General features: G+C 41.9%; 1 protein-coding gene across 2 annotated transcripts in view; it reads left to right on the top strand.

Moving 5' to 3' along the window:
* The window catches only part of LOC126094779 (uncharacterized), a 130,443-nt gene that overhangs the window by 81,677 nt on the left and 22,715 nt on the right, over positions 1-26,051 (top strand). For both annotated transcript variants that reach the window (XM_049909335.1, XM_049909336.1), the window contains one exon: positions 20,734-20,956. In XM_049909335.1, coding sequence (XP_049765292.1) covers positions 20,734-20,956 — 223 coding nt within the window. The remainder of the gene's footprint in view (positions 1-20,733; positions 20,957-26,051) is intronic.

The raw sequence follows: 26,051 nt of genomic DNA, 5'->3' as shown, positions 1-26,051 counted from the left end.
GATCGTAGAGATGCTGGATGTAGTCCTGTGGAACGGCTTGCCATGCCATTTCCACCTGGCGCCTCAGTTGGACCAGCGTTCGTGCTGGACGTTCAGACCACGTGAGACGACGCTTCATCCAGTCCCAAACATGCTCAATGGGGGACAGATCCGGAGATCTTGCTGGCCAGGGTAGTTGACTTACACCTTCTAGAGCACGTTGGGTGGCACGGGATACATGCGGACGTGCATTGTCCTGTTGGAACAGCAAGTTCCCTTGCCGGTCTAGGAATGGTAGAACGACGGGTTCGATGACGGTTTGGATGTACCATGCACTATTCAGTGTCCCCTCGACGATCACCAGTGGTGTACGGCCAGTGTAGGAGATCGCTCCCCACACCATGATGCCGGGTGTTGGCCCTGTGTGCCTCGGTCGTATGCAGTCCTGATTGTGGCGCTCACCTGCACGGCGCCAAACACGCATACGACCATCATTGGCACCAAGGCAGAAGAGACTCTCATCACTGAAGACGACACGTCTCCATTCGTCCCTCCATTCACGCCTGTCGCGACGCCACTGGAGGTGGGCTGCACGATGTTGGGGCGTGAGCGGAAGACGGCCTAACGGTGTGCGGGACCGTAGCCCAGCTTCATGGAGACGGTTGCGAATGGTCCTCGCTGATACCCCAGGAGCAACAGTGTCCCTAATTTGCTGGGAAGTGGCGGTGCGGTCCCCTACGGCACTGCGTAGGATCCTACGGTCTTGGCGTGCATCCGTGCGTCGCTGTGGTCCGGTCCCAGGTCGACGGGCACATGCACCTTCCGCCGACCACTGGCGACAACATCGATGTACTGTGGAGAGCTCACGCCCGACGTGTTGAGCAATTCGGCGGTACGTCCACCCGGCCTCCCGCATGCTCACTATACGCCCTCGCTCAAAGTCCGTCAACTGCACATACGGTTCACGTCTACGCTGTCGCGGCATGCTACCAGTGTTAAAGACTGCGATGGAGCTCCGTATGCCACGGCAAACTGGCTGACACTGACGGCGGCGGTGCACAAATGCTGCGCAGCTAGCGCCATTCGACGGCCAACACCGCGGTTCCTGGTTTGTCCGCTGTGCCGTGCGTGTGATCATTGCTTGTACAGCCCTCTCGCAGTGTCCGGAGCAAGTATGGTGGGTCTGACACACCGGTGTCAATGTGTTCTTTTTTCCATTTCCAGGAGTGTATTTGCTCTCCAAAATCCAAAAACTGAACAATCCTGGCTGCCCCATTGTAGCTGCTTATTGTGCTCCCACTGAAAACATTTCAGCCCTTATTGACCAACATTTCCAACTAATTGCCTAAAATCTAGACTTCCACAAAAAATATATGATCCACTTCCCTCACCGACTCTCCACGATCCCCACCCCTTTACCTCTTTGATCATTACTCATTACTGTTGAAGCCACTTCCCTATAAAACTACATCCCCCATGTCCACCATCACGCCACTCTCAAACACTACCTTTCCCAGTGTCCCTCAGATTCCAAACCCACTATCTCATTGCACTTCACATTACTAACTACATCCTAACACACAACTACTTCTGTTTTGAAGGGAAGGTATACAAACACACCTGTGGCACAGGTATGGGCACCTGCATTGCAGCCGTCTGTGCCAGCCTGTTAATGGGCCATCTAGAAGAAACCTTCATAGCCTCCCAAAGCTCCAAACCCCAAGTGTGATTAAGGTTTATTGATGATATATTCATGATCTGGACTCGGGGCCAAGACACCCTATCCTCATTCCTTCACAACCTTAATACCTACCCGATCCATTTCACCTGGTCCTCCTCAACGCAGCGTGCCACTTCCTTGGACCTTCTCCTTTGTGATGGTTCCATCCACAGCTCTGCCACACTAAACCCACAAACCACAAACAGTACCTGCATTGCAACAGCTGCCATCCCTCCCATACAGCCTGGTCACACGGGGACAGAGTATCTGCAGTGACGAGAACTTCCTTTCCCAGTATGCTGAAGGTCTCACAAAAGCCTTCACAGACAGGCATTATTCTGCAGACCTATTCCACAAACAGATATCCCTTGCCGTATCTGCATGCACATCCACTCATCCCATCACTCCCAAAAACCAGCTGCAAGGGGAGCCCTGCTTGTCACCCAGTACCACTCCAGAGTGGAGCAGTTGAACCACATCCTTAGTCAGGGCTTTGATTGTCTTATCATCATTCCCTGAGATGAGGGACATCCTACTCAAGAGCCTTCCTAAAGTGATTATCCGTTGCCCACCCAACCTCCACATCATAATCCATCACTACGCCGCTCCAAATCCCAACCCCAGACCAAGTTGCAAGACCTGCCCAACCTATCCACCCAGTCCTGTCATGTGCTTATTCTACCCCATCAGAGCTCAGGCCACCGGTGAAAGCAGCCATGTTGTATATCATTATTACACAGCTTTTTATCTTGGTAACCAACTAGCTGTCCACCGGCATGAATGGCTACCGCCAAACTGTGGCCAAAAGCAAAGTAGACGATCCTGTGGCACAACATGGAGCAGAAAATTACATACTTGATTTCGATAGCTGCTTCACAACCCAGACCATCTGTCCTATCACATCCTCTCAATTCGTGTACCCTCACTCTCTTCGTGCACTGCTATCTGCCAGTGCACCTGTCACTCTTTTCCCTTTCTCTCCTTTTTTGCTCTCATCACCCCAATCCTCGTGACACTGCACCTACCAGCCTTATCCTGCCACTGTCAGATCCATGCAGACTCCACCAGGCAGCACTGACTTCTCTGCTCTCCCCCCCCCCCCCCCTCCCCTTCATCTTGAACTGGACTTCTCCAAGAACTGTCTGCAGCATGGATTCTTCAGCTTCTCAATTGGCTTGTTGCAAGACACCATCATTTGGTACAAGTTCTTGAAGAAAGATTGCACAGTTGAAGATGCTGAAATAGCGTTGTTTGTCTGATGTTATTTTCAGTATCTCTACTCATACAGCTGTTGTGTTAGGCAGTATTACAGTGCTCTTGCTTTTCTGCATAAGCTTTAACTGCGCATAGTTTACAAAATAATATTTCCCTATCATTGTCAAAGAATCTCTCTCTAAAATCATGAACAGAACCTCAGAACTCTATGTTGTTGGAGCACTTTACTTTCTGCATGTTGAACCAGACCAAGTTTGTATCCATACTGAATAGTGTGTCCACATATATGGTGTTTATTACATCAGAAGCTGCCTTTGTTGGCTTAGAGAGTGTTGTGTCAACTCTGTGCAACAGTGTCTTATGTTAGTGAACCAACTTATGTGTTACACTGCTTCTCTACCATAGTCCTGATGAATAAAGCTTTGCCATGTTTATTTGTGACAATATAGCCTGAAACATTGTCATATGAGCAACATTTTCATGTTTTTATTCTTGTGTTCTTAAATATGTGACAAATATGTGCGTATTTGGCTGAAATGTGACCTATTATTAAAAAGGCATAAATATGACTTTACATGCACAATAAAAATTTTTTTCACTCTACAATACCTAGATTTGTACAGAAATTGTTGTGAAATTCACTCTGAAGTTCTGGAAAAAAATATAACTTGTAATTAAAACTCAGGCCTATTGATTACAGTACTTAAACACCCCAAACAGAGTTCATATACAATATGAATTAGGATAATACACACATTCAGTACAACTTGAATGACAGTTTTCTTTAGAACACCTGTTTAACTTCCTCTCTCATTCCCATGACAAAATACTGATTGTTATGGTATTCATTGCTGTGTGGCAAATGTTGCATCCCCAAGCTGGGACAAGACTGTGTGGAATAAACTGCCAAACCAGCAGGTACCACGAAGCGTGATAAAGCAGGTATCGTTGTCCTCCCATGCAGAAGTGCTGCATCCATCCACATCAGAATTCGTGCACAAACAAGATATAACTCTCAAACTGTATAAAAATCTGAATTCACTATTCAAACTAAAAAAATATTTTCATTGTACCAATCATCACTCATTGGTACTATAAACATTGTGCAACACATCACAATACCAAAGTGATATGTTATACCACAATATACCCTAACAGGCTTGGTAACTCACTGATGTTCCCTTGTGGCTGTTCTACCAGTGACAGAGAAAGTCAGCACTAATGATTTGCATACGTGCTGATGGTTTGTATGTTGTTGTTGTTGTGGTCTTCAGTCCTGAGACTGATTTGATGCAGCTCTCCATGCTAATCTATCCTGTGCAAGCTTCTTCATCTCCCAGTACCTACTGCAACCTACATCTTTCTGAATCTGCTTAGTGTATTCATCTCTTGGTCTCCCCCTACGATTTTTACCCTCCACGCTGCCCTCCAATACTAAATTGGTGATCCCTTGATGCCTCAGAACATGTCCTACCAACCGATCCCTTCTTCTGGTCAAGTTGTGCCACAAACTTCTCTTCTCCCCAATCCTATTCAATACTTCCTCATTAGTTTGTATGTAGACAAAGTTATATTGACGTATGACAGTCTCCGGTTTTTCAATTTTTGGCAGGCACTGTATAGTTCATTATTTCCCAACAATGTGCTGTCCTGTGAACACCACAACTGTGTCTGATGCTTGATACCATATTGTTAGTGTGATTCACTGTGCTTTTAAGGTTTAAATTTAATAACTTTGACATCGGTGGAACTTTCATGTCAGAGCCTACATCGTAATCCTAAACCAGGTTTGATTCCATAGGAAAAAGAGTTGTGACCGGTGACTGTATTCAAGTAGTAAAGGGTACAACAATCAGTCGCAAATGGTGTCTATATGTAGATATGGGTCACTGTGTGAACTCTTTCTCTGACATTAGTAGTCCAGTCAGTATGTGCACATACAGGTGTTTTTAATGATTAAACTTAATATTTACAGCACTGAAGATGGCCACATGAGTGAATGAAATCTAGATATGCAGTAAATGTTATTTGTTACTGATTATTATATCCTTTACTGCGTCTGATCTTAAATGTACCAGACATTTTTCACTTATTAATTCCTTTGACTGGTTGGTAATTTCTTGTTATTAATTTCTCGTGTAGCTGTAGGTTTGACTCATCTGAGGAACAATAAGGCAAAGAAATAAAGAAAGATTCTTTTCTACTGTCACTTTCTGAAATTGTTGTAAAATCCAGTTTCTGGTTCTCTTAGTTACCCAAACAGCACTGCTGTTTAAACAGACAGTCAGTAAAACTGGTGAATCAGTGCCTTCAGTACTAGCAGTGACATTTGAAACTAATATTTTTCAATATTAATGTTACATAGGATTAATTCCCAGATAATTAGACTGCATACTTTTAATTAAGATATTGTTCATAGCTTTAGTGTTTTATTAATCTTCTACAATTCTAGACATATTTGTTGACAAGATCAGCAACCAGTTGCACAAAGGATATTTTATTTCTTTACCGGTCTCAGGCACCTAGCGCCCTTGTTCAGAAGACACTACAGATAGATATGCCACAAATAAGTACATAAGAAATTATAAGAATATCAAATTTTTTTAAGAAGGGTAAGCTGAAAAATTAATATGCAAAGAAGTGGAACATATGAATTATCGCATTATTAGCAAAGAGTCAAAAATAAGCAGGTGTATGCAGCATAGTACTTTAGTCCTATAAAAGTAAAACATAATAAATGACGATGAAAAAATCTTTTATGCATGACGTGTTGGGTGTTTGAGGAATGCTGTGGTGAGTGTTTTCAAATTGTGTTGAAGCCAATAGAGAAAGAAATCTTGAGTGCTTACATATGGATAGTAGTACGTGTACAAGTTGGTATAAGATCACCAAACAACAAGTACAGACATCAGGTAAGAACTGGAGCTAATCAACTGATGACCAACATATCTCATGTTGGTCTCAGAGTGAAGGTGAAAGTCAGATAAAGTAATAAAACAAAAACATATGCAACTATGGTCGCTGTAAAACAGTGAATATACACTGATCAGTCAGAACATTATGACCACTGACCTACCATAGATATAAACCTGTCTAGGCAATAGCAGCATTACCTGATGAGGAATGATTGTTAGTCTGACACTTGCACGGTGCATGTACAAGTGTATCGGTGTGTGCGCTGTTCTTGTGTAGAATGAGGAAGGCATGCAATCTATCTGATTTTGACCGACGGCAGATTTTGATGGCCCAGAGGCTTGGCATGGGCATTTCGGAAGCTGCATGACGTGTCTGGTGTTTTAGGAATGCTGTGGTGATTGTTTTCAAATTGTGTTGAAGCCAAGGTGAAACCATATCCAGATGTCATGGGATTGGGCAGCCATCCCTCATTATAGATGTCATATGTCGTAGGATGGGCAGAGTGGTAAAACAGGGCAGGCAGTGAACTGTGGTGAGACTAACATTGGACTTAAATGCTAGGCAGAGTACAATTGTGTCTGAAAACACAGTGCATTGAACACTCCTAATGGTGGGCCTCCACAGCTGACGACCCATGCATGTGCCAATGTCAACAGCACGGCATCAGCAACTACAACTGAAATGGGCACATGACCATTGGCACTGGATGTTGGCGCAGTGGCAGAGCATTGAATGGTCATTTGAATGCCGATACCTTCATCATCATACCAGTGGGAGTAGGCGAATCTGTCGTCTTCCAGGAGGAACAGCTCCTTGACACCTGTACTGCAGCATGGAGACAATCTGGCGACAGCTCCATTATGCTCTAGGGAACATTCAAGGGGGCATCCATGGTTCCAATGGAGCTTGTGCAAGGCATCATGTTGGCCAAGGAGTATCGTACACTGGTTGCAGACCATGTACACTTCTTCATGACAATCATGTTTGCTGATGGAGTGGTATTTTTCAACAAGATAATGCCAGGAGTGTGATGGAGTGGTTAGAGGAACACAGTGGCAGGTTCCAGTTGATGTGCTGGCTGCCCAACTCACCAGATCTGAACCCGATTGAACACATCTTGTATGTGATTGAATGTGGCGTCAGAATTCATTGCCTCCCCCCTCCCTCCCCTTTTCCTGGAATTTATGGGAATTAAGTGACTTATGTGTACAGATATAGTGCCAACTCCCTCCAGCAACCTACCAAGACGTCATTACTTCCATGCCACGACGTGCCGCCCCATTTATCCATGGCAAACGTGAATGTACGTGATTAGGTAGGTGGTCATAATGTTCTGACTGATCAGTGTATAAGAGCGATTAACTAGCATGTCAACTAACAAATAAAATCCTACATATTAAGAAATAAAATAAGTTTATACAAACATGTGGCACTATGGCTGGGAAGTTTAGGAAGTAGTTGCCAAAACAGGTGTAGTGGGGTCAGTAGTGTGCTAGCACGAAACATATCGGCAAAAACAAAGTGTGAAGCATATCATGGGGCTGGAGACTGTAACAGGAATAAGTGGAGAAACAATTATCAATCAGTAGCTAATATGAAGGGTCAGAAAATGACTACAGGAGAAAGTAAGCAATGTTACACTTGTATACTTCTTATAGTGGAACAATTAGTATCCAAACACATACTAAATTTCAAATAAAACTCATGAAATAATTCAAACTAATGACATCCAAACTAGCTTGGCAATGTGTTGGAAAAACCCATCGTGCATTTTGTGTGACTGTTGCTAGTTAAAATTGTTTCACGATTCGTATTTGCAATGTTCTGATACTTATTGTTTCACTATAATAGCAGTGTACAATTGTGCCCATACTTCTTTTCCCCTGTAGTCATTTTATGGCCCTTCAAATTAGGTACTGATTGAGAGTAGATTTCAACTTACTCCTGTTACCGTCTCCGACAGCAAGATATGCTTCGCACTTTGTTTTTCCCAACAGGTTCCCTGCTAGTATGCTACTGACCTCCATCTCTTTACCTTTAAACTTTTAAATTTTTCTTCATTTTTTTTAAATATTCTTATACGAGGGCCGTTCAGAAAGTAACCTCCGGTTGATTTAAAAAAATACACCAAGTTAAATAAAAATATTTTAATATATACATCTTACAACTACATCTTTGCACTATTTTTCTACATAGTCTCCATAGCGATTGAGGCACTTATCGTATCTCCTCACAAGCTTTGAAATTCCTTCTGCATAAAAATCACCCGCTTGTGCCTGGAGCCAGCCTGTGACCGCATCTTTGAGCTCTTCGTCGTCATCAAACCGCTGTGACCCGAGCCATTTCTTCAAATGCATGAAGAGGTGATAATCACTTGGCGCCAGGTCTGGGCTGTAAGGTGGATGGTTGATAACGTCCCACTTGAAGGACTCAAGAAGGGCCGTTGTTCTGCGAGCAGAGTGAGGACGGGCGTTATCGTGCAAAAAAACGATACCGGAAGTCAGCATACCACGGCGTTTGTTCTGTATAGCCCATCGTAACTTTTTTATTGTTTCACAGTACACGTCTTGATTAATGGTCGTACCACGTTCCATGAATTCAACCAACAACACCCCTTTGGCATCCCAAAACACCGTTGCCATCAGTTTTCTGGCAGAAAAATCTTGCGAGGCTTTTCTTGGTTTGGTAGGCGAATTTGAATGTGCCCACATCTTTGATTGTTCTTTTGTCTCAGGGTTCACGTACTTAATCCAGGTTTCGTCACCGGTCACGATTCTGTTTAACAATGGTTCTCCTTCGTCCTCATAACGTGACAGAAAGTCTAATGCAGAGGCCATTCTTTGAGTTTTGTGGTGCTCGGTAAGAATTTTGGGCACCCATCGTGCACAGAACTTACGGTAACCCAATCTTGCTGTCACTATCTCGTACAAGAGAGTCTTAGAAATCTGTGGAAAACCAGTAGACAACTCCGACATTGAGAAACGTCGATTTTCACGAACTTTTGCATCAACTGTCTGAACGAGTTCGTCAGTCACCAATGATGGTCTACCACTCCTCTCTTCATCATGAACGTTTTCTCGTCCACTTTTAAATAAACGTACCCATTCACGGACAACTCCTTCACTCATAACTCTTGGTCCGTACACGGCACAAAGCTCACGATGAATAGCTGCTGCAGAATATCCTTTGGCTGTAAAAAACCTTATGACAGCACGCACTTCACATTTGGCGGGGTTTTCTATTGCAGCACACATTTCAAACTGCCACAAAAACTAAACTAGCGCAGGTACGACGTTCACTCGACCACGGCTTGATGCCGACTGACCTGTTGAGTGCGTGAACGCACAGATGGCGTCGCTACTCCCCCCACAACCCGCACTGTGACCTATCGGAGGTTACTTTCTGAACCGCCCTCGTATATCTTGTACTTATGTATGGTGTCTATGGAAAAAATGCAGTAGGTGCCTGGAACCAGTTAAGAAATAAAATTTCTTTTGCACAACTGGTTGCTGATTTTTTCAACAAATAGTTTATAGCTCTTCTCTGTCCTTGGAATACCAAAACATTCTGTTGTAAATTTATGTCGTCAAAGTATGAAAAGACCATGATACACAACTGATTTAGCACTTCTAAAACCTGAATAATTTCTTTGTACATTAACAAGTTAAGTAGAATTCCATAACAAAAACAATTGAAATTGTCTTCCTCTTTGTTAAATAAGACTGTAGGCATCAGTTAATGATTATTTGTTCTTCTCCAAAAAAACACTTTAACTTGGTTTATGGGTGCCAGTGATATAAGGAGATTGGCCATGTAATAAAATGTTTTAACTTATTCTTTAAAAGTGAGGATGGCCAAGAGGGGACTACACTGTTAAAGATATACACGACATTCATTATTTCATTATAAGACCATAATTTCTATTGTAGATGTGGTGTAGCTTCAGTCTTCTTGTTGTGATGCACAGCCACCGACCACCTTAGTGCCATGTGAAATATAGTTTGCCAGATCTCTGCGACATATATGTAGCCGGAAATGCAAAATAAAGTTTCTATAGTAATACACTATTTCTACTAGAAGTTACCAGGTGAGATTCTCAGTGAATATTTGGGTGGGAATTCTTGGAGATAACTCATCTGGATCTCGCATCTTATCAGGTCTTTTGAATAGTGCATGGTTTTTGAACTTTCTGGACAGTGTCGTGCCTTAATTTCTATAGGACGTTCCATTACAGCTGTGCACCATTTTGTTGTTTCAGAATGGTAGTGCTCCAGCGCACCTGGGTCGTTGAGGCAGGGCATTACTCACACATGGCTTCAGGCTGAGAGTAATTGGAAGAGGATGCCCAGTCTCTACACTTGTGCACTCCCTTGACCTCACCCCTGTTGACTTTTTCCTCTGGGGTTATGTAAAGCCTCTTGTTTATTCAGTACCATTGTGAACACTCTGAGCTTATTGAGCACATCTTTACTGTGTTTGATACCATCAGAGGGCAACACAGTATCTTGCAGAGAATCAGAGATAACATAGTTTGTCGCTGCTCATTATGTAATTAAGTTGGTAGTCGTCACATTGAACATTTACTGTACAGTAGTGAAATCACAAATTCGGTTTACCATTATTGATTGTACTCTGCTGCCAATAAACTTTTTCCAAAATACAGTATTCTGGTGTTTATTGTGCCTGCTGAGTACATGGAAAGTGCACAGTGCTGTAGAAACTTTATATCACACATTTCTGTCTATGGGGTTTTTACTGCAAAATGTTCTGAATTTCATCATCTACAATTTCCGAAATTTTTAAACTGTCCTTCTGTAACACCTTGTATACAGTACCATACATCGTGTAGATTGCAAAGTTATCTGTAATATCATGCAACTTATTTTTTACTTTAAGATAACTCTTATTTAATGTTTTGTCTCGGATGCACATTTCTAATTAGATTAGGAGTTTCATTCGCTCTGGATCATCTTTAGATCCAAGCAGTTGAGTCACCAACCCGTCTTGTCCAGTAGGAACCACATATTAGAGTACTGTTGATTGGCCGTGAACACAAAGGAACAACACAGATAAAGAAGATCAGGCAGCCCGTGTTGTAATGTACCCCCTCCTTCCTAATTCCATCTATTGTCCACATTACTCTTTTATGAAGATCTGAGAGGAGCGAAGATTACAATAAACTTCATAGTTTACTTAGCTCGTCATGTGGAGTTAGTGCCAGTTCTTCTTGTCTAGGGGTCTGATTCTTGAAGCTGAAAATGTCACATTTTAGATCCTCGTGGTTGGATTGATCAAAATAAATTGGAAGATTGTTGTTGCAGAATTTTCCCCGGATTGGTCCCAATTTTGAGAGCGTACATAGGTGTGCTGGAGGGATTTTTACACAACTGTCTGGGGTAAACCTGGACCTTTCTTCATGCCTGTGGAAAACTATTGATTGGAAAATGGATGATAATAAACCTTAGTTAAAAGTTTTAAAAGAGAACCTAACTATAGATAGATTCTTCAGCACATAGCATGTGTTCCAAAATTGTCTTTACAACTTTGATCATGTATATTTTAGCAATGGGAATAGGTAGAAAGATCCAGTTTGTGGCATAATGTTCACACACACACACACACACACACACACACACACACACACACACACACACACACACCTAAAGCTGTTTTTTCTTATTTTCCCATGTTAGTGATTGACTTAACACCCTCCAGCAGTTGGCACAGTGTGTGGAATGCTTTGTACAGACCAGATCTGATACCCATGTCCTATAGAACCCCATTACATTTTTTCCTTTGGCCAGGACTTGCACAAACTGTGAGCTCGCATCAGAGCAGCGATACGACACTTTAATGAGGACATCCTAGACTGGACATGGAACTGGAATACTGGTTAGATAACCTGTGGGCTACAGATGGTGCATCCATTTAAGGTGACCAGCCATCCCCCCCTATCCCCCCTTTTTCGTAACGGTCTCGATTTTTCAAGCTCTGTCCTATATATATACCTAAAAACAAAGATGGAAGTTTCCTTCTATTATAACCATATATATATATATATATATATATATATATATATATATATATATATATATATATATATATATATATATATATATATATATATATATATATATATAATTTTTTTTTTTTTTTCCGAAAGTAATTCTAGACACCTGTTTGTTTGCGATTTAACAATTATGAAATGATTTATCCCGAATTGGATGTTCTTTTCACCTGAATCGGAATGAAAGGGTATCTTCCCAAATGAGTACAGTATGGAGCAGTGACAAAATAACAGTTTGTTGTAGAAACTACAGAGGCAATGTTAGTGACTAGAGTGAATTAGTATGAAACTCCAGGCATGTTGAAGAATACAGACATGCTGAAGAAAATTTACGGCACTGATAAATAATTTATGCCTGCTTGCAATCCTTCATCTTAGAAAGTACTAACAAAATACAAATTAATGTACTTTTTGTTAAAAATTAAAGTCATAGTTTGCATTTATCACTATTGCTTCAGAATTTTTTTGTAATACTGAAATTTTTCAACCTGTCCCGAATTTGGTTCTAGAAAATATGGTTACCTTGACACTCTGAACTCAGTTCAGTGGCTACTAGAAACCTAGATGTAGAAAAACATTATGCCGCAAACTGCACTTTTCTATCTGTGCCCATTTCTGAGAAACGCAGAGGCTAACGGGAAAAAATTTTCTGGCACGCCCAAGCTGCCAGATTCCCACATGTGCAGATTAGTCTGAGTTGTAGTGGTGAGGAGGGCAGTCTCCACTTACTCCATGTTTACACTTAGTGATTTTGCTGTTTCCTCTTCATTTACAGCTCTCAAGTCAAATGAAAACAAGACGGATTTCTGTGACCGGGAGCTACCAAGTGAATTAAAATACAGTCTGCATAATTATAAAAGGCTAGGCTACTAGTTTCAGTTTTCTGATTTTATTTTCATGTTTTTGGCAGTCAAGCATTAATCATCTTGCATTTTTGTCGGTTTGCTAAAGAAATTTGCCTTTCATTAATCTTTTTCTGCTGAGGCTGTCACCACACTATTGGCTGGTTTCAACTGTTCACTGAATTTCAAGTGCATGTTTTCATCTTCTGACATGTTTGGCATTACGTCATAATAAAGAACCAAACATGAGATAATACAGTACTGGTACTCCACGAAAATTTACATTGAAAACCACATTGAAAAGCTTCATATCAGGTTGGGACATACTTAATTGTAAATCAGGACATATGAATGTGCACTTTAAGCCAAATTATGGTTTTTAGTGTGGCTTACAAAATTCCGATGTTCTTGTAGTATCCTCTGAACTCCTGTTTCTCTTATGATGTAATGTAAGATCGCTTAATGCTTTGTACATACGAACATACAGGCTTTCTATGTCATCATAGCTGTGCATGCGCAGTAATACCTGTTTTCTGGCAGTTGCCATTTGGGTCCACTAGGACTTTGAGGTCACAGTTTGCAGTCTCAGTCTCCCTCTTGACAGGCCACCTACACCTGCTGCCCTAACTGCCCTCCTCCAACAACTCCCCTCTCCCTTCCTCCTTTGTGGGAGTTTTAATTCCAATCAATTTCTGGGGCAGTGCTTCTTCATCCAGCCAGGGGCTCCTCATTGATCAGTTTCTTGTGAACCACGAACTGCGTCTCCATAGTGTTGATTTTCCTTACTCATATTAGTGCTGCATACAGCAATTTCTCTGCCAATTATCTTTTGCTCACTTCCCCTCCCCTTCTTTCTCCTTTACACTAGTCGCAGGATGATGACTTCTGTGATAGTGATCACTTCCCATTGATTATCTTGTTCCCTTCCCACTTCCCGATGGCCAGGTTACACCGCTGGCATTTTCTCAGTGCCTCCATCTTGTTGCAGTTTTCTTTGATTTTTGTAAGGCCTACAACACAGCTTGGTGTCATCACATCCTACTTATACTCCATGAACGGGGTCTTATGCCGCCGCCGCCCCCCCCCCCCCCCCCCTCCCGATTTTTATTCACCAGTTCCTGTCCAACCAGTCATTCAGAGTTCAGGTTGGTACTGTTCTCAGCTCTCCACAGACCTTGGAGAATGGCATTCTACAGGGCTCCTTATTAAGTTTCCTCCTTTTCCTTATTGCTATAAATGGACTTGTGACCTCCTTTGGGCTGTTGGTCATCCCAGTGGATGATTTCTCCCACTCAGTGGCCTCCACAGAATGGCAACTCCAGGGTGCCATCCGGTGCACTTCCGCATCGACGTTCTCACACAGTTCTCAGTTCTCCCCCATTAAGTCAAGAGTGGTACATTTCTGTTGCTGTGCTATGGTCCATCGTGATCAGAGGCTCTACCTCAATGCCCAATACCTGACCATAGTCCCCCAGTTCTATTTCTTGGGTCTTCTTTTTGATAACAAGCTCACTTGGTTGTCCCAGATAAGCCTTCTGAAGGTTGGTTTTTTTCGTAAACTCATTGTCCTTTGCTTCCTTACCCACATCTCTTGAGCTGCAAATCGTTCGACCCTTCTCCACCTTTATGGGGCTCTAGTTCTAACTCATCTGGACTATCGTTGTCAATTTTGTGGTTCGGCTGCCCCTTCCACACTGCTTTTCTTGGACCTGGGTCCAAAATCATGGTATTTGTTCGGCCACCAGTGCCTTTCGCACTATTCCTGTTGATAGTCGTCTGGTTGACACTAGGATCCCTCCCCATTTCGGTTTGGCAACCCCACCACCTGGCTTCCTGTGCCATCACTATGCTTCCTGTGCCATCACTATGCTTCCTGTGCCATCACTATCTGCTGTCCCCTGCTCAACCATCTTTTACTATTCTTCTGGTGATCTCCCACCTGCCGCCCGCTCTTGGGTGGGTTCACTGGTTGGGCTCCACCCTGCTTCTCTCCACCGAAATTTCCATCTCCCCTCCTTGTCCTCTTCCCCATGTTCTCTCCCAACTCCACCCGCCTGCCCCCTCTTGGTTAGCTCCTCCGCTCCTGATTTGGATGGATCTCTTCTGGGTTCCGAAAGCCGCCATTGCTCCAATGGTGTTCCGCTGTTTGTTGTGACTGCTCTTATGGGAGTTTCAGGATACCATTGTTTTTTTGTTATGTAGAGATTCAATGAGTGGCATTCAGGGTCTCGCTCACTGTTTTTCCTGCCACCTCTTGCAGATCTTGGCTATGGTCTTGTTCAGTTGATTTCTGTTGGGTTCCCGGCCACGTGGGTATCCTGGATAATGAACTTTCCAGTTGTCTGACTGGGATGGCGACCACCTACCTCCCATTCTCCATGACCCCTCCAGGGGCAGATTTTCGACTTTGTCAAATCTCATTTTGCTCGATCATGGACCGACTCTTGGGGGGGGGGCTATCTTCCTGTTTAGTAAACTTCATACAATCAAGGAGATGCCCTCCATGTGATGTTCTTCCCTCTACCTCTAGCAGGAATCTACCCTCCTCTGCACTCTTCCTATCGGCCGTATTAGGTTGACCCATGATTTTTTTTTTTTTTTGCTCCACAGTGAGGTCCCCTCCTCCCATAGCTGAGAGTCCCCCTTTAGGTGGTCCATATTTTGCTGGACTGCCCAACCTTTTGACCCTTCATACTAAATATGCCCTCCCACCTTCCTTGTCCCGGGTGTTAGTGGACCACCCTCGCATGGTTAGGTCTGTCCTCATTTTTCTTCACAAAAGTGATTTTTTCTTCCTAGGTTTAGGTACTTGAATTTCCTTCTGGAATTGGCGTCCCTCAGTTAGCCTAGGTGTTGGTTGTGGAGGCCTTGGCCTTGGCTGCACACTGGCTGGGTTCTCCCCATCCCCATTCCTTACATTTTGTCTGGTCTTTTGTGCCATTTTGTTTCCTCTTTTCTGTTTTCTCCTTCCTCTGGTGCTTTCCCCATTGTGGTGTAATTGTGGTACGGTGTGGAGATCAGGAGGGTTGGTGACTGTGCTGTTGCCCCAACGCACGTAGCATTTATGGGGCACCTCTGCCCCCCCCCCCCCCCCCCCTCCAATTGCCCCACTCCTGTTCTTTAGGCTTCCTGCTTCCCCAGTGTTCCTTTAATCTCTCTGTTTGCCTGTTTTGTCTTCCACTTGACTGGACTCTGCTGTTTGTGTTATTCCTCCGTTGGTTTTGGCCATCGTAGATTGTAGGTCCAACGATCTCGCAGTTTAGTCCCCTTCCCCTACCAACCAACCAGCTTTGAGTCTCTTATTTTCCATTTCTCCCACAGTTCATGTTTCACTATTGTACAATGCTGTGCTCCAAAAATACATTCTCAGGAAGTTCTTCCTCAAATTAATGCCTATGTTTGATCCTAGCAGACTACTCTCATCCAGGAATGCCTTTTTTGTGTGCTCCTTGCACCAACCATCATGGATTCTTTTGCTCCCAAGGGAGCAGATTTCCTTAACTTCATCTACTTCATAATCAACAATTCTGATTTACTTGCAGCCCCTGTTCTGTACTCACTAGACTGTTCATTCCATTCAGTACATCTTGCAGTTCTTTTTCAGTTTCATTGAGGATAGCAATGTCATCAGCAAATCTTATCATTGATATCCCTTCACCCTAATTTTAACCCCACTCTTGAGCTTTTCTTTTATTTATGTCATTGCTTCGATGTATAGATTGAACAGTAGGGGTGAAAGATTACATCCCTATCTTACATCATTTTTAATATGAGCACTTCATTCTTAGTCTTCCAGACTTATTGTTCCTTTTTGTTTCTTGTATATGTTACCTGTCTGTCCCTACAGCTTACCCCTACTTTTCTCATGATTTCGAAAGTCTTGCACCATTTTACAGCATCAAATACTTTTTGCATGTCAGCAGATCCTATGAACGTGTTTTAAATTTACTTCTGTCTTGCTTTCATTATCAACCACTACGTTAAAACTTCCTCTCCGGTGCCTTTACCTTTTCGTCTGATTTTTGTTTCCATTCTTCTGCGTGTTATTGTTGTCAGCAACTTGGATGCATGAATTGTTACGCAGATTGTGCAATAATTTTTGAACTTGTTGACTCTTGCAATCTTCAGAATTGTGTGAATGATCTTCTTCCGAAAGTCTGACGAGTATATTGCCAGTCTCATACTTTCTACACACCAGTTTGAATAGTTGTTTTTGTTGCCACCTTCCCCAATGATTTTAGAGATTCCAATGGAATGTTGTCCATTCCTTCTGCCTTATTTGACCTTAAGTCTTCCAAAGCTTTTTTAAATTCTGATTCTAACATTGACTCCTGTATGTCTTCACCAGAGAAGACCTCCCCTCTCAGAGGTCTTCAGTGTACTCTTTCCACCTATCCGCTCTCTTCTCTGCATTTAACAGTGGGATTCCCATTGCACTCTTAATGTTACAGCCCTTGCTTTTTAGTTTCACTGAAGGTTGTTTCGACTTTTCTGTATGTTGAATCAGTCCTTCCAATAATCAGTTCTCTTTAGATTTCTTTGCATTTTTCATGCAGCCATTTCGTCATAGCTTCCCTAAACGTCCTATTTATTTCATTCCTTAGTGATTTGTACTTCACTATTCCTGAGTTTTTTGTATGTCCTCCTTTTGTTGCTCAACTGAAGTATATCTTCTGTTACCTATGGTTTGGTTACAATTACCTTCCTTGTACGTATGTTTTCCTTTCCAACTTCTATGACTGCTCTCTTTAGAGATGTCCTTTCCTCTGAATTGTCTACTGAGCTATACGTTATCACAGTACCCATAGCCTCCGAAGAGAACTTTAAGCATATCTCGTGATTCCTTAATATTTCCGTATCCCACCTCTTTGAGAGATTAGTCAGGAAAAACCAATGCACAAACTTCAACCTATTTGTCATCATTACTTAATTATAATCTGAGTGTATATCTGCTCCTGGATACACCTTACAATCCTATATCTGATTTCGGAATCTCTGCCCGACCATGATGCAATCTAATTGGAATCCTTCTTGTTCTTGTGGCATTTTCCAAATATGCCTCCTCCTCTTGTGAATCTTGAGCAGACTATTAACTATTACTAACTGAAATTCATTGCAGAACTCAATTAGTCTTTCTCCTTTCTCATTCCTTCTACCAAGCACATATTCTCTTGTAAACATTTCTTCTACTCCTTCCCCTACAAATGCATTCCAGTCCTCCATGACTATAAATTGTCATCTCCTTTACGTTAATTCCAATTCCAAAGAAAGCAGGTGGTGATAGATGTGAATGTTACTGATCTATCAGTCTGATAAGTTATGGCTGCAAAATACTAACACAAATTCTGGACAGAAGAATGGAAAACCTGGTAGGAGCCAATCTCGGGGAAGATCTGTTTAGAGACAATACTGACCCTACGACTTATCTTAGAAGATACGTTAAGGAAAGGCAAACCTACATTTATAGCATTTGTAGACTTAGAGAAAATGTTTTACAATGTTGTCTGGAGTGCTCTCTTTGAAACCCTGAAGGTACCAGGGGTAAAATACAGGGAGCAAGAGACTATTTAAACTTATACAGAAACCAAATTGCAGTTATAAGAGTTGAGGGGCATGAAAGTGAAGCTGTGAAGGAGAAGAGAGTGAGACAGGGTTGTAGCCTATTGCCAATGTTATTCAGTACATGCATTGAGCAAGCTGTAAAGGCAAAGGTAAATTTGGAGTAGGAATTAAAGGAAGGGAGAGGAAAAAATCTTTGAAGAATTACAATGTCACTGGGAAACCTCAGAGACAGCAAAGGACTTAGAAGATTAACTGAATGGAATGGACAGTTTCTTGAAAAGAGGATATAAGATGAACATCAACAAAAGCAAAACAAAGATAATGAAATGTAGTCACATAAAATCAGGTGATTGTGAGAGAATTAGGTTAGAAAACGAGACATGTAAAGTAATAGATGAGTTTTGTTAGTTGGGCAGCAAAATAACTGATGATGGCCAAAGTAGAGCAGATATAAAATGGCAAGAAAAGCATTTCTGACAAAGACAAATTTGTCAACATCAGATGTAGTGTTAGGAAGTTTTCCTGAAAGTATTTGTCTGGAGTATAGCCTTGTATGGAAGTGAAACATAGTCAATAAACATTTTATACAAAAAGAGAATAGAAGCTGTTGAAATGTGGTGCTGCAGAAGAATGCTGAAGGTTAGATGGGTAAATTGTGGAACTAATTAGGAGGTACTGAATATAATTGGGGAGAAAAGAAATTTGTGGCCAGCCTGACTAGAGCAAGGGATCATTGGTAAGGCACATCTAAGACATCAAGGCATCCCCAATTTAGTATTGGAGGGAAGTGTCCATGATAAAAATCATAGAGGTAGAACAAGAGATGAATACAGTAAGCAGATTCAGAAGGATGTACATTTTAGAATTTATTTGGAGATGAAGAGTCTTGCATAGAATAGAGTAACATGGAGAGCTACATCAAACCAGTTTTCGGACTGTAGACCACAGTAGCTCCCTTTACATTCTGAATTACCCATTCAGTATCGTTATATACTTTCTCCCTCTCTTCATTTTCTGCTTGTGATGTTTGCGTATACACTGGTGTCCAAAATTAAAGCAACAAACATAAATTTTGCAAGGTTGTGTTTATTTTGTCACAAAACAATATACACAGGTGATAGTAAAGCAGAAACAGTGTACAGAATACAGAATGTAAAAAACTAAAACATGCTCAGTGCTAGATAAAAATGTTCTTAATTTTTTCCAGCTTAATGGACTTGCACACACTTTCTGACTACTGGTTAATGTGCTTAGTACGGGGTGTGAGCAATACAGGTATGACAATGACAGAGCATACTGTGAATGATGTCATCAATCTCATGTTGGGGCAATAATGCCCATTCCTCCTGCAGAGCTGCTCGCAAGTCTTGAAGGGTGATTGGTGAAAGCTTACCTGATGCAACCTGTCCCCCATGCATTCCAGGCGTGCTCTATGGGATACCATCGGGAGAGTGAGCAGGCCCTGCCATGGGTGCAGTATCTTCCATTTCCAAGAAAACAGCAACCATCCGTACTCTATGAAGTCAAGCATTATTTTCGATCAGTACAAAGTCTGGCCCACAGCACTTTGCAAAAACCACACATGAAATCCTAAGGTCTCGTCACAATACCTGACAACAGTTAAGCCTTGCCTATTCATCCGTATAATTCCATGAAGAGCTGTTTATGTGGATAACATAATCCCTGCCCACATCATTAGGGATTCTTCTCGATATCGGTCTCTTCTCACAGTATTTGGGTCCTGAAGTCGAGTTGCACATTCCCTCCAGATGCGAAGCTGTTGAAAATCACTCTCCAGACAATGTCGGGGCTCATCTGTGAAAAGAACACTTGCCCACTGTTTGACAAGTGGCATGCTGACAACTTCAGTCTAGACATTCCCTTCTGTGAAGTTACATCAGAGGTACACATACAGCAGGTCTCCAGCAATAAAAGCCACTTTGCTGAAGACTTCTGTACACCATTTGCCTCGATAAAAAAAGTACACTGGATGCTGTGGGGTCAGATGCCAGTTGCCATGCAGTAATAAGGCGATATCTTCGTGCTCTTACAGGCAAATAACAGTCCTCTCTTTCTGATATCACAAATGGTCAACTCTACCATGGTTTTTGGGATACAGTTTCGTCCTCACCGTAGCCCTCAGTGGTTCACAACCCCACAATAGGCTACAGCAGTCCACTCATCCCACTGCTCCCCACACTAAACCCAGCGTTATTGTGCGGTTCGGCCCCCAGTGGAATCAACCAAATAATTTCTCGGTATCCCTAGCATGTGTTGTACACTTTTCTTGCTGTTATATAACTTCCACGTCACCTTAACTGCTTCAGTACTGTAATAGATAGGTGATTAAAATGCTCTGGGTTACCAATGTATAATTCAAAGTGAAATGAAACATTTATATTTTCTATGGTACCTTAAGTCTCATGTTACAGGACTGCAAGTTGCTGAATGGCTTCCACTTTCTGAGGGTGAAAAAATAGTCACTAAAGCAAAGAAGATCTTGAGTGAAGATTTTAAAGCATACTATACAGCAGCACATTTATATTTGGATAAAACTCTGACATTATGGCATACATGCGACAAAAGTTATAATGCATATCTTAGTAACTTGAATTGGCTTGAGAAAAGATGTTCACTTCATCATCTCAAACTAAGGTAAAACTCTAATTTCTTATTTAACTCTGTTGGAAATTAAGATGAAATATATGACTTATTAATCATTGTAAACATTCCACAATTAGACTGAACTACATGTGACAGACTAACTGTGATTTATTTGTCTTATGGTCTCCATTTCTAAATAGTGTCATTGACATATAGAGTACATGTTAAATTAACTGAAAGAACATCCAGACTACAAATAATCCAATTAATCAGTTAAATGGACCTACAGGTACTATTTAATTTGGGACTTGTGGGACAGGACGATATAATTGCACAACAGAATAAAAGAATCACATTTTCAAAACTCTGTAATTGTCTCCTGTTGTGTTACAGAAGTTCGAATGCAAAACTACAGCACTCTGTGATGTCACTCCCAAGCTTGACGATGCTACAAACAGCAAAGTGTCGACACATGAGGGGAAAAGGCCAGACCTCAGAAGTTCATGTGTAGTGTAAGTTGGGTTAATGATGCCACATTGGCACCAAATTTCACCACAATTCTACCCAATGCAACTATGAATGTGTCACATGATGGGAAGGTCGTCATAATCCCTCTCATCCACACTTCGCACCTTCTTGTGATGCCTCTGTGATGGAGGTCAGAAATGTGACATCCATTTCAGATGCACCACTGCTCAGCTGACACAAAAGGCCTCTGGGGGGGGGGGGGGGGCATAAAGGGCATTGATGAAACCACCCCTTCTCTTGGGGCACTGATTGCCACACATTTCATGGCAGAAAACAACAGTTTGCAGTGCCATGAGCAGCAGGACAACATTCTTGACAACCTGTGACACTGCTGACATCCCTGGATGTTTCAACCCTTCTCTAAGGACACTATGGGGATGCATCCCCATTGAACATGATCACACACTTTTGGAGTGTAGTGTGACTGCAGCTTTTGCTCTCATACACGAGTAGGAACCCCTAGGGACCATTCACAGCCATTTGTTGAAATTTTAACGTGGTACAAAACAGCAAAATATGATTATGCATTTTCAGCCTCCTGTTGCATGATCACTGGAGGGGTGGGAGGGGGAGGGGTTGCTTGCTGACATTAGATACATGCAGGAATAAAACAGCAAAGGGTCCCTCTAAAACACTTCCCCTCCCACCAAATCCCACCTAGTTCAGCAACACCCTTATCCCACCTAGTTCAGCAACACCCTTGGTGGCACCCGCCCCCACTTTATTCATGAAGTGGGAGGGCTGAAAATGCATAAGCACCCTTTGATGCTTTGGATCACACTCAAATTTCATTGAATGGCCCCTAGTTGTTCCAGGATGTACACAAAAGCAAAAATTGCTGTTGCACTGCACTTGAAAGGAGTGTGATCATGTTCAATGAGCATGGAGCCATACATTGAATGGCTAGTTGTTCCAGCCTGTACACAAGAGAAAAAATTGCTGTCGCACAGCCCTTGAGAGGACTGTGGTCATGTTCAATGTGCATGTTGCCACGCCATGTCCTTAGAGATGGAGTGACACGTCCAGGGGTGTCAGCAGTATCAAGGTTTTCAAGAATGTTGTCCTGTTGCTTTACTCACTGCGAACTGTGGTTTTCAACTGTGAGCTGCTTAGGAATCAACACCCCATGTAAAGGTGTGGTTTCATTGATGCCCATTATGCCACCCCTGAGAGTTTTTCATTTCTATTCTGAACAGTGGTGTGTTTGAAAGGTTTTCCTCAGCCACCCGCAAGAAAACTCTTGATTTCAATGCTGGGCCTTGTGGTTTTGACCTCCATCACAGAGGTGTCAAAAGAAGGGGTGAAATGTGAGTGAGAGGGTGTGTGAAGACATTCCCATCATGTGACACATCCACGGTGGCATTAGGCAGAAATTTGCTGCTGATGTGACTTCATTAATATGCTTTACAAGAAACATTAACTTCTGAGTTTTGGTCTTTTTTTCGCATGTGTTTACACCTTGCTGTTTGAAGCATCATTGAATGTAGGGTAACACCATAGTGTGCTATGCTTTTGCACCATTACAGAGGAAGTTTGTAGGCACCTTGGAGCCAAATTTCAAACTTCTCCATCACGATAGGAGACAATTATGAGGTTTTGAAAAAATGGTCCTTTAATTATGTTGCTCAGCATGATTAGTGAGTTTTGTAAGGGAAATGTTTGGATTTTGAGAGTGGCATCTGGCTGTAGGTACAGTTTAATGTCAGAAATTAGTAGGTTTTAAAAATATGAAATTGAACCATGTTTAAAGTGCAGAAGTATCAAATTCTTCTGGACCTGAAGCTTTTTTTTCCCCCTGCAGAATTCTTTCTTAGCAGACCCAACTGCCTGTTTAGCATATCTGCCACTTAAGCCACGTAATTTATTGCAAACCTCACCTTGCCATGCTATGGGATCTTAGCAGTAACTTGTCAGTCAGGCTGTACGAATCGCAGTATAATTTCAGTCAGATGTGAAAAAAGAAAAAAGGATGATAATTTTTAAGTATATGGTACAGTAACAAAGCCATAATTAATGACACAGCCAAAATAACAACAATATGCAATTTTCTTGTGCATCAGTGTCTGAGGCATTGGATAACATTTGCAATGAAACACATCTGTTCAGTTGTGTAATGAAAAGTTCTGGTGCAATGCCAATAATTTAAGGATTAAAAGAAACAACTCAATAGTAAAAGCACTGACTCAGCAAAAGTCTTGTAAACAAGACTGAGGACTTTGCTAGCTTTCAGACAAGGATAAGGGGATTGAAGGACGTGTTACTTGGACAAAGTCTATCTATATAAAACCAAGAAAGTGGTATGTGGGGAGGAGAGTGTGTGTGGGGGGGGGGCGAAGGATCCAGATGACGTGGGTTGTGAAGCAAGCATTAGAATCGAACATGTACTCAGCGGCAATTTTTGCCACTGGGTGGTTAATCCACTCCTGGTTACAATTTGACAATGGCTATCTATTTGAATGGATGGCTGTTTGATGCTTGTTCCCAAATAAAATGCTGTGCAGAAATTCCTGCAGAGCTGATATATGGCATGACTGCTTTCATGAATGACCCTCCCTTTGATGCGAAAGAATAAGCCTGCCAGGAGACTAGAGTACAACTGGAAGGGTGCATTGGACAGGTCTTGCACATGAATCTTCCACAAGATTGTGACCCATCTAGCATGGGGTTGGGAGTAGTTGTGCTTCAAGGAGATTGGGTTACTGATGGAATACCACTTTAGGAGAAGTTGGAAGGTTTGTAAGTAGTATGGTCCTTGTTCCTGGACATAATGATGTAGTATGTTCCTCATTCGTGGGGCATAATGATAAACAATCGAAGTTCTGACGAAAGATAGGGTTATATTCCAGTGCAGGATGATAGAGGATAACGGGAGGGGGGGGGGGTAGGTGTTTCTTATGCAGTTGGTTCTTGGGCATGGTCAGAGTATCAGCGATGTGTGTGAATATGGCATGGAAACGTGTCTGTGGACTATGTTTGAGGAATGCTGCCTGCCTTAGTAAGAGCTTCAGCTCGTAGCTGCTGATGTGCCATCCTTGAGAGACCAGACTATGTGGGAGTGACCATTTGGTGTGGAAGGGATGGCAGCTGCCAAAATGCAGGTACTGTTGGTGGTAGTGGACTTAATATGGACAGAGGTTTGGAAGGAACCATCAGAGATGTGGATGTGAACGTCCAGGATTGCTGGGTTGGGAAGATGAGTTGGACAGGAGAGGAGGTATTGAGGCTGTTTAGGAATGAGGACCCAATACCTTGTCCCAGGGTCCAGAATGCCATGCATTGATGGAAACAAAAGTGTAACACAGTCAGCTTCAAAATTTACTTTCATAGCGTATTCTTGTGGCTAACAAGCATCTGCCATTGCTTTGCTTTTCCATACGGTGAGGACAAAAAACTGTAGATTCCTGTTAGAATGTGGTCATCCTTGCACATGAATTAATTGTAAAAGTGCTATAAGCAACTTTGACTGTATAGAACAATATTGGCATATATTTAGTCTGTATTTTAGTTATTTTCATCATGTATGAATAAACTTTTTAGACAAGGCTTTTGACATGGTCTTATACTTATTGTTTTTACATCAGTTGGGTTAGATTACTGTCACTGATTAACAGACATTTTGTTAAAATGAATGTGTGTGGTGGGCTTTGCTAAGTTGTGTGGGCTGAATTCAAAAAATTAAATCAGTTTTTGGCTGTTGGTTCAGTTTTTGCACAACATGTTGCCCTCTATCTGTCATAATCCACGAAGTGCTTCTTGTTCTTCTGTGGCTTAACTTAAATATTCTGAAAATTTAAATTTAAAAATAATAAATATATACAAGGAATTATGATACATGACTGTTCGTGAATCTTCCTCTAGGAAAGTAGGTAGTTGGGAAACTGTGCTTGAACACAGAAGCACCTTGTGTTTTGCCACTTACATCTTGTCAACAAGAGTTCTGATGATTGTTAGAAGTGACTGCCTGTTGTTAAAAGTTTGAGGAACTTTGTGTTAATTCAGAAGAACAAATACCTTGAATCTGTCTGAATATCACAAATTCATTCTGCTACATGAGGGAAAAGTATAATCTGAAATGCAAGAATGGTAACTTAATCCTCTTGTAAAGAAGTGCTTAGAACTTTATTTTGGGTGTAAAGTTGATGACCAGGACAAGAATTGGGCACTCTACATTTCTTGTTTGCATGAACTGCCCTTCCAATAGGCTGGTTAAAAGGATAATGTCAAATGTACTCTGCTGTTTGCTGTTGCCATGATTTCTTGGGAACCAACAGACCACACAACTTTTTGTAATCATTGTCAGGCAGAAATATATGAAACCACAAAAAAAAGCACAACACAACACTGTTCAGTATCTTAACTTATGTCTACTGTATGTCACTGTGAAGAATTGCCAGTACCAGTGCCTCTTGAAAATGTGACAGCAAGTGAAGACATTTACAGTGACAAACATGCAGAAAAGGACATATCCATGCTGAACAAACATTTCAAGATCGCTAAATCAAATGAGTTACATGTTTTGTCGTGAGGGTATCTTGACAATCTTATTCATGATTTAAAATTATTGAAACAATAGGCTGAGCTTTTAGTTTTGTAATTTAGGGAATTAATGTCTGAGGAA

The sequence above is a fragment of the Schistocerca cancellata genome, chromosome 8 (assembly GCF_023864275.1).
Source record: "Schistocerca cancellata isolate TAMUIC-IGC-003103 chromosome 8, iqSchCanc2.1, whole genome shotgun sequence".
NCBI lineage: Eukaryota > Metazoa > Arthropoda > Insecta > Orthoptera > Acrididae > Schistocerca > Schistocerca cancellata.
The sequence above is the reverse complement of the archived record's forward strand: the minus strand, read 5'-3'. Positions and strand labels throughout refer to the sequence as shown.